The following is a 10,327-nucleotide window of genomic DNA, read 5'->3' as shown; positions in this document are numbered from 1 at the left end:
TGAAGCAAATCCGTTTTTTAGAATTTTAATACCTTTTTTTTAGCTAATTTTTCCCTCCCAAAATATGCATTTTCTGCCATTTTCGGGTTCTGTCGGGACTCCTGATGACGTTTTGAGACATCTCCTACAGCTGCAGCACCAGTATTGTGCTGCTGAAGTAAATGTTTTTGAATTTTTGCATAAGGATCCCCCCTTACGACACTTTAGCGAAATTTTTTTTTCAAAAATATGCATTTCCTGCCATTTTCGCATTCTGTCGGGACTCCTGATGACGTTTTGAGACATCTCCTACAACTACAGCACCAGTATTGTGCTAATGAAGCAAATCCGTTTTTAAAAAATTTTAATACCTTTTTCTAGCGAATTTCCCCCCCCCCTTCCCAAAATATGCATTTTCTGCCATTTTGGGGTTCTGTCGGGACTCCTGATGACGTTTTGAGACATCTCCTACAGCTACAGCACCAGTATTGTGCTGCTGAAGCAAATCCGTTTTTGGGAATTTTTGCATAAGGGTCCCCCCTTACGACATTTTAGCGAAAAAAAGTTTTTCAAAAATATGCATTTTCTGCCATTTTCGCATTCTGTCGGGACTCCTGATGACGTTTTGAGACATCTCCTACAACTACAGCACCAGTATTGTGCTAATGAAGCAAATCCGTTTTTAAAAAATTTTAATATCTTTTTTTTAGCGAATTTTTCCCTCCCAAAATATGCATTTTCTGCCATTTTCGGGTTCTGTCGGGACTCCTGATGACGTTTTGAGACATCTCCTACAGCTACAGCACCAGTATTGTGCTGCTGAAGCAAATCCGACGTGTATACACGTGGTCAACAGTAGTTAGCAGGCTCTCCCCTCCCCACCCCCCGCACCTGTGCACCTACCTTCCAGGTAAGTGCGAGCCACAAACTTGAGGACCTCGTCGATGAGGATGACCGGGAGAGAGAGCTTCATCACCACCACCCACTGCTCCACCGTCAAGTGAGTCAGCTTGAAGATCATCTGCATGGAGCAAGAGGACTCGACTGTTGTAGCTGTGTGTACAAATAGCGACACTCAACTCTCAACTACTTTTCCTACACTTGTAAATATGATCAAAGTAAGCTAGCATGCTAACAATAGCATGCTTACAGTTAGCAGGTTTGTTTTTTCAAAGAGCTAAAGAAAATTATATGTGAACATTTGCATCAAAGCTGAACTGAAATGCTAACAGTTAACATGTAAGGTAACACAAATATGAGCATTTAGCATTTCAGTCCAGCTTTGATGCCAACGTGCTAACTGCTAAAATCAAAGCTGAACTGAAATGCTAACGTGCACGTGGAATTTCTACTGGAATGTTTTAGTTCTTAGAAAACAAACCTATATATTGTGCTAGTTTTGAAGGTGAAAACTACCAAAGTGGGCACCACATCACTAATGCTAACTGTAAGGATGCTATCGTTAACATAGTACTGTTAGCATGCTTGCTTATTTGCTCATATTTTTGTTACCTTACGCTATCTGGCCAACGTGCTAACTGTTAGCATTTCAGTTCAGCTTCGATGCTAATATTCACACATAATTTTTTAGCTCTTCGATAAACAAACGTATATATTGTGCTACTTTTGAAGGTGAAAACTACCAAAATGGGCGCCACATCACTAATGCTAACTGAAAGCATGCTAGCTTAGTTGCTCATATTTGTGTTACCTTGCGCTAACTGTTAGCATTTCAGTCCAGCTTTTATGCCAATTTTCACGTTAGCATTTCAGTTCAGCTTTGATGCCAACATGCTAACAGTTAGCACGTTGGGCAGATAGTGTAAGGTAACAAAAATATGAGCGAATAAGCTAGCATGCTAACAGTAGCACGCTTTCAGTTAGCATTAGTGATGTGGCGGCCACTTTGGTAGTCTTCACCTTCAAAACTAGCACAATATATAGATTTGTTTTCAAAGAACTAAAAAATTCCAGTAGAAATTCCGCGGGAACGTTAGCATTTCAGTTCAACTTTGATTCTAACAGTTAGCACGTTGGCCAGATAGCGTCAGGTAACAAAAATATGAGCAAATTAAGCTGACATGCTAACAGTTGGCATTAGAGAAATATCTATATATATATATATACTGTATTTCTTTGAATTGCCGCCGGGGCGCTAATTAATTTAAAACCTCTTCTCACTTCAGCACTTACCAAAGACATGCAGTAAAAGTTTGAGTGTGATGTAAGCTTGGACCTTAAATCCTACTGAATAGCTCTTAATCTTCTTCCCTTTATGCGATTTCAAATTACCGGTATTGAAATCAGCCTCCTCCATTTTGAAAATGATGACAGGGGAAGTGTCACGAGTTTGACCCGGCGCTAATTATTTTGGGAAGTACCTGTTAAACTAGGTACATCAATCTAGCATGCTAATGCTAACTGCAGCAAGTAGCAAAATATTTTACTCTGAGTTTGTATTTGGAAAAAATGGTTTAAAATGCTAACCTGCTAACAATAGCACACCACAATATGACTGAGGTGTATACTCCAAAAATTAATAAACAAAAAACAGCTAGCACGCTAATGGGTAGCGTTTGTCAAGTAATTGAATATTTTATTTTTCAAACGTAAGCCTGCACAATTAGCAAAACAGCTAGCACGCTAATAGGTAGCGTTTGTCAAATTACTGAATATTTTATTTTTAAAACGTAAGCCTGCACAATTAGCAAAAAAGCTAGCATGCTAATAGGTAGCGTTTGTCAAGTAATTGAATATTTTTAAAACGTAAGCCTGCACAATTAGCAAAACAGCTAGCACGCTAATGGGTAGCGTTTGTCAAGTAATTGAATATTTTATTTTTAAAACGTAAGCCTGCACAATTAGCAAAACAGCTAGCACGCTAATAGGTAGCGTTTGTCAAATAACTGAATATTTCATTTTTAAAACGTAAGCCTGCACAATTAGCAAAACAGCTAGCACGCTAATGGGTAGCGTTTGTCAAGTAATTGAATATTTGATTTTTAAAACATAAGCCTGCACAATTAGCAAAACAGCTAGCACGCTAATAAGTAGCGTTTGTCAAATAACTGAATATTTTATTTTAAAAACGTAAGCCTGCACAATTAGCAAAACAGCTAGCACGTTAATATTAGAGAAATACCAAAGTATATGACACTGAATTATGCACCTGTTAAACTAGGTACATCAAACTAGCATGCTAATGCTAACTGCAGAAAGTAGCAAAATGTATTACTCTTGAGTTTGTATCCTGAAAAAATTGTTTAAAATGCTAACCTGCAAACAATAGTACACCACAATATGACTGAGGTGTAATACTCCAAAAATTAATAAACAAAAAACAGCTAGCACGCTAATAGGTAGCGTTTGTCAAATAACTGAATATTTTATTTTTAAAACGTAAGCCTGCACAATTAGCAAAACAGCTAGCACGCTAATAGGTAGCGTTTGTCAAATAACTGAATATTTCATTTTTAAAACGTAAGCCTGCACAATTAGCAAAACAGCTAGCACGCTAACGGGTAGCATTTGTCAAGTAATTGAATATTTTATTTTTAAAACGTAAGCCTGCACAATTAGCAAAACAGCTAGCACGCTAATAGGTAGCGTTTGTCAAATAACTGAATATTTTATTTTTAAAACGTAAGCCTGCACATTGAGCAAAACAGCTAGCACGCTAATATTAGAGAAATACCAAAGTATATGACACTGAATTATGCACCTGTTAAACTAGGTACATCAATCTAGCATGCTAATGCTAACTGCAGAAAGTAGCAAAATGTATTACTCTTGAGTTTGTATCCTGAAAAAATGGTTTAAAATGCTAACCTGCAAACAATAGCACACCACAATATGACTGAGGTGTATACTCCAAAAATTAACAAACAAAAAACAGCTAGCACGCTAATAGGTAGCGTTTGTCAAATTACTGAATATTTTATTTTTAAAACGTAAGCCTGCAAAACAGCTAGCACGCTAATAGGTAGCGTTTGTCAAGTAATTGAATATTTTATTTTTAAAACGTAAGCCTGCACAATTAGCATAACAGCTAGCACGCTAATGGGTAGCGTTTGTCAAATGACTGAATATTTTATTTTTAAAACGTAAGCCTGCACAGTTAGCATTACAGCTAGCATGCTAATATTAGATTGCCAAACAATTATCTATGGCCCCTGATCCAGACTTTGGACACCCCTGGTTTCCGTTTAGTGCTTTAAACCGGAAGTACAAGTGCCGAGCTTCACTTGACTGCATCTGTGTCTAAAGCAGGGGCGTCCAAAGTGTTGCCCGCGGGCCAATTGTCAAAATAAAATGAATAAAAAAACAGTAAAAATCTAAGACTAAAAGAAAAACCTGTGTGATTGATGCTGTATTACTGCCTTTTCCAAAACACTGCAGCTGATCTCAAACACTTCAAAGATCCTAACTGGATGTTTCTTGAAGAGAGAAAAGTTCCGACAACTTGTGATATTTCTGGGACTGTGTGGGACTCACGGGCAGGGGGTCCACGTAGATGATCATGAAGTGCAGGGACATGGACAGGGTCATGGCGGCCACCAGCCACAAGTTGCTCCAAGGCGGCATGCGCACCAGGGACTGGTTCTCCGACAAGCTGCGGGCGGAGGAACAGAAGTTTTGACACACACTTGTTATTTCATATATTGACCAGAGTGGAAGCACTTCAACACTTGTTATTTCATATGTTGACCAGAGGGGGAGCACTTCAAATTTTGACGCACACTTGTTATTTCATATGTTGACCAGAGGGGGAGCACCTCAAATTTTGACACACACTTGTTATTTTATATGTTGACCAGACGGGGAGCACTTCAAATTTCGACATACACTTGTTATTTCATATATTGACCAGGGGGGAGCACTTCAAATTTTGACGCACACTTGTTATTTCATATGTTGACCAGAGGGGGAGCAATTCAAATTTTGACGCACTCTTGTTATTTCATATGTTGACCAGAGGGGGAGCACCTCAAATTTTGACACACACTTGTTATTTTATATGTTGACCAGAGGGGGAGCACCTCAAATTTTGACACACACTTGTTATTTTATATGTTGACCAGAGGGGGAGCACTTCAAATTTTGACACACACTTGTTGTTTCATATGTTGACCAGAGGGAGAGCACTTCAAATTTTGACGCACACTTGTTATTTCATATGTTGACCAGAGGGGGAGCACTTCAAATTTTGACGCACACTTGTTATTTCATATGTTGACCAGAGCAGTAATCGAAACTCTGTGAATAACTTTTAATCGGAAGGGTTCAATCTTTCTCCTGTGCGAGTTTGAAGCCGACACGACAAACGCGCTCAGAGGAGATAATGTTTGAAAAAAGGTGACTGGTTTTTACCAAACTTTTATTTTGAAGGGGTAATTTTTAACTTCCTGGTGATTTTTGCTAAAGGATGTCAATCAGTAAAATGTAGGTCCAAGTAAGACCTACATAGAGGTTTTTGTTTCATGTCTTTCCGACATTCCTACCGGTAGTTACAAGCAATTTTGTCTGTGTTTTCTTCCTAGGAGCAGTTTTTTCTGTGTTTTATTCAAAAATTGCGCAAGGGCGCAATTTTGAGTTTTGGGGTTTGGTTTTTTTCATTAGATCGCAATTTTTGCCAGTCCTGATGTGTGTGCCAAGTTTGGTGAGTTTTGAAGCATTTTAAGGGGGACAAATTACAGCTCAAAGAGGCAAAAATGACATTTTTTAGGAAAATTTGCGCAGGGTTTTTTTAAAGGTGCGTAAAATCCAAACCGGAGCAGTAATCGAAACTCTGTGAATAACTTTTAATCAGAAGGGTTCAATCTCTCTCCTGTGAAAGTTTGAAGCCGACACGACAAATGCGCTCGGAGCAGATAATGTTTGAAAAAAGGTGACTGGTTTTTACAAAACTTTTATTTTGAAGGGGTAATTTTTAACTGCCTGTTGATTTTCGCTAAAGGATGTCAATTAGTAAAATGTAGGTCCAAGTGAGACCTACATAGAGGTTTTTGTTTCATGTCTTTCCGACATTCCTACCGGTAGTTACAAGCAATTTTGTCTGTGTTTTCTTCCTAGGAGCAGTTTTTTCTGTGTTTTATTCAAAAATCGCGCTAGGGCGCAATTTTGAGTTTTGGGGTTGTTTTTTTTTCATTAGATCGCAATTTTCGCCAGTCCTGATGTGTGTGCCAAGTTTGGTGAGTTTTGAAGCATTTTAAGGGGGTCAAATTACAGCTCAAAGAGGAAAAAATATCATTTTTTGCGCAAATTTTGTTTTGAAGGGGTTTTTGCCCACTTCCTGTGCGTTTTACTTGAGGATGTACAATTAGGAAATGTAGGTCTAAGTTAGACCTACATAGAGGTTTTTGTTTCATGTCTCTACGACATTGCTAACAGAAGTTACAAGCAGTCTGGGTTTTTTTTCCCTAGGGGGCGCTAGCGTGCAATTTTGATTTTTGGGGTTTAGTTGCTTAATAAGTTGGGCTGCCGCACCATACCGATGTGTATGTAAAATTTGGTGAGTTTTGAAGCATGTTAAGGGGGTCAAATTACAGCGCGACGGTGCGGAATAATAATTGTAAAGAAAGAAAGAATAAAACCTTACAGTTTTAATAGGGTCCTTTGGCCCATTGCAAAAGGACTCCTTTGGGAGTCCTTTTGCAATGGGCCTGGCGGACCCTAATAAATGAGTACACACATTCTGCATGGAAATAATCAAAGACCATATACTGGTTGTTGGCCATTTTGGTTGCCAGGTCCCATTTTTGGTGATTTATTCCCTTTTTGTGGTTGATGCGTTAATTTTGTCTGTAGAATTGTCCCAGAGGACTGCAGCCTTCATAGGAGGAGCAGTATTAGACATGTTGACACTCATGGCACTCAGGTTAGTGTGACAAGCAGTGAAAGAAGAGATGATGTCACACCTGTTGAGAGCGTTGCACATCTCGATGGTGACCAGCACGGACAGAGCCATGGTCATGGGAGGAGACGCCTCAAACACCTCACAGCGGATCCCACTGAAGTCCTCGTTGTCGTCGCTGCACTGCATGAAGTGGGACTGATGGACGACAACACCTTGTCTTAGTTGCCAACACATAATACTACATCTTCTTATTTACTACCACTTACACATTATATCTTCTTATTTACTACCACTTACACATCTTATTATTTAGTACCACATAATACTATATCTTCTTATTTAGTACACATAGTACCATATCTTCTTATTTAGTACCACATACATACTACATCAGCGGTATAGCTCGGTTGGTAGAGTGGCCGTGCCAGCAATTTGAGGGTTGCAGGTTCGATTCCCGCTTCCGCCATCCTAGTCACTGCCGTTGTGTCCTTGGGCAAGGCACTTTACCCACGTGCTCCCAGTGCCACCCACACTGGTTTAAATGTAACTTAGATATTGGGTTTCACTATGTAAAAGCGCTTTGAGTCACTAGAGAAAAGCGCTATATAAATATAATTCACTTCACTTATTTACTATGCATACACATATTATTTAGTACTACTTACACATTATATCTTCTTATTTAGTACACATAGTACCATATCTTCTTATTTAGTACCACATACACTTCTTATTTAGTAGACATACACATCTTATTTGCCAACACATATTACATCTTCTTATTTACTACGCATACACATGTTCTTATTTAGTACCACATAAATATTATATCTTGTTATTTCGCACCACATTAAGTATAATGTGTCATCTTGTTATTTAGTACCACATAAATATTATATCTTGTTATTTAGTACCACATAAATATTACATCTTATTTAGTACTACATAATAATATATCTTGTTATTTAGTACCACATAAATATTACATCTTATTTAGTACTACATAATAATATATCTTGTTATTTAGTACCACATAAATATTACAACTTGTTTTTAGTACCACATAAATATTACATCTTATTTAGTACTACATAATGATATATCTTGTTATTTAGTACCACATAAATATTATATCTTGTTATTTAGTACCACATAAATATTATATCTTATTATTTAGTACCACATAAATATTATATCTTATTTATAGTACCACATAAATATTATATCTTCTTATTTAGTACCACATACACTTCTTATTTGCCAACACATAATACTACATCTTCTTATTTACTACGCATACACATTTTCTTATTTAGTACCACATAAATATTATATTTTGTTATTTCGTACCACATTAAGTATAATGTGGTATCTTCTTATTTAGTACCACATAAATATTACATCTTATTTAGTACTACATAATAATATATCTTGTTTTTTAGTACCACATAAATATTACATAGTTATTTAGTATCACATAAATATTACATATTGTTATTTAGTACCACATAAATATTATATCTTGTTATTTAGTACCACATAAATATTATATCTTGTTATTTAGTACCACATAAATATTACACCTTGTTTTAAGTACCACATATTATATCTTGTTATTTAGTACCACATAAATATTACATATTGTTATTTAGTACCACATATCTTGTTATTTAGTACCACATAAATATTATATCTTGTTATTTAGTACCACATAAATATATCTTATTTAGTACCACATAAATATTATATCTTGTTATTTAGTACCACATAAATATTATATTTTGTTATTTACTACCACATAAATATATCTTATTTAGTACCACATAAATATTACATCTCGTTATTTAGTATCACATAATACTATATCTTGTCATTTAGTATCACATAAATAACGAGATATTTAGTACCACATAAATATTATATCTTGTTATTTAGTACCACATAAATATTATATCTTGTTATTTAGTACCACATAAATATGATATCTTATTTAGTACCACATAAATATTAAATCTTGTTATTTAGTACCACAAAAATATTATATCTTGTTATTTAGTACCACATAAATATTATATCTTGTTATTTAGTACCACATAAATATGATATCTTATTTAGTACCACATAAATATTAAATCTTGTTATTTAGTACCACATAAATATTATATCTTGTTATTTAGTACCACATAAATATGATATCTTATTTAGTACCACATAAATATTAAATCTTGTTATTTAGTACCACATAAATATTATATCTTGTTATTTAGTACCACATAAATATTATATTTTGTTATTTACTACCACATAAATATGATATCTTATTTAGTACCACATAAATATTATATCTTGTTATTTAGTATCACAAATATTACATATTTTTATTTGGTATCACATAATACTATATCTTGTTATTTAGTACCACATAAATATTATATATTGTTATTTAGTACCACATATATATTACATATTGTTATTTAGTACCACATAAAAATTATATCTTGTTATTTAGTACCATATAAAAATTATATCTTGTTATTTAGTACCACATAAATATTATATCTTGTTATTTAGTATCACAAATATTACATATTTTTATTTGGTATCACATAATACTATATCTTGTTATTTAGTACCACATAAATATTATATATTGTTATTTAGTACCACATATATATTACATATTGTTATTTAGTACCACATAAATAGTCCATCCATCCATCATCTTCCGCTTATCTGAGGTCGGGTCGCGGGGGCAGCAGCCTAAGCAGGGAAGGCCAGACTTCCCTCTCTCCAGCCACTTCGTCTAGCTCTTCCCGGGGGATCCCGAGGCGTTCCCAGGCCAGCCGGGAGACATAGTCTTCCCAACGTGTCCTGGGTCTTCCCCGTGGCCTCCTACCGGTCGGACGCGCCCTAAACACCTCCCTCGGGAGGCGTTCGGGTGGCATCCTGACCAGATGCCCGAACCACCTCATCTGGCTCCTCTCGATGTGGAGGAGCAGCGGCTTTACGTTGAGCTCCTCCCGGATGGCAGAGCTTCTCACCCTATCTCTAAGGGAGAGCCCCGCCACCCGGCGGAGGAAACTCATTTCGGCCGCTTGTACCCGTGATCTTATCCTTTCGGTCATGACCCAGAGCTCATGACCATAGGTGAGGATGGGAACGTAGATCGACCGGTAAATTGAGAGCTTTGCCTTCTGGCTCAGCTCCTTCTTCACCACAACGGATCGATACAACGTGCGCATTACTGAAGACGCCGCACCGATCCGCCTGTCGATCTCACGATCCACTCTTCCCCCTCTCGTGAACAAGACTCCTAGGTACTTGAACTCCTCCACTTGGGGCAGGGTCTCCTCCCCAACCCGGAGATGGCACTCCACCCTTTTCCGGGCGAGAACCATGGACTTCTTGTTATTTAATACCACATAAATATTATATCTTGTTATTTAGTACCACATAAAAATTATATCTTGTTATTTAGTACCACATAAATAT

General features: G+C 36.7%; 1 protein-coding gene across 1 annotated transcript in view; it reads right to left on the bottom strand.

Moving 5' to 3' along the window:
* LOC133541148 (sarcoplasmic/endoplasmic reticulum calcium ATPase 1-like) overlaps positions 1-10,327 on the bottom strand; it is a 114,904-nt gene that overhangs the window by 5,740 nt on the left and 98,837 nt on the right. Inside the window, exons 22-24 of the mRNA XM_061884261.1 lie at positions 6,897-7,030; positions 4,474-4,591; positions 883-1,000 (exon numbers count right to left, since the gene is read on the bottom strand). Of these exons, the coding sequence (XP_061740245.1) occupies positions 883-1,000; positions 4,474-4,591; positions 6,897-7,030 (370 nt within the window). The remainder of the gene's footprint in view (positions 1-882; positions 1,001-4,473; positions 4,592-6,896; positions 7,031-10,327) is intronic.

The sequence above is a fragment of the Nerophis ophidion genome, linkage group LG23 (genome assembly GCF_033978795.1).
Source record: "Nerophis ophidion isolate RoL-2023_Sa linkage group LG23, RoL_Noph_v1.0, whole genome shotgun sequence".
NCBI classification, from domain to species: domain Eukaryota; kingdom Metazoa; phylum Chordata; class Actinopteri; order Syngnathiformes; family Syngnathidae; genus Nerophis; species Nerophis ophidion.
The sequence above is the reverse complement of the archived record's forward strand: the minus strand, read 5'-3'. Positions and strand labels throughout refer to the sequence as shown.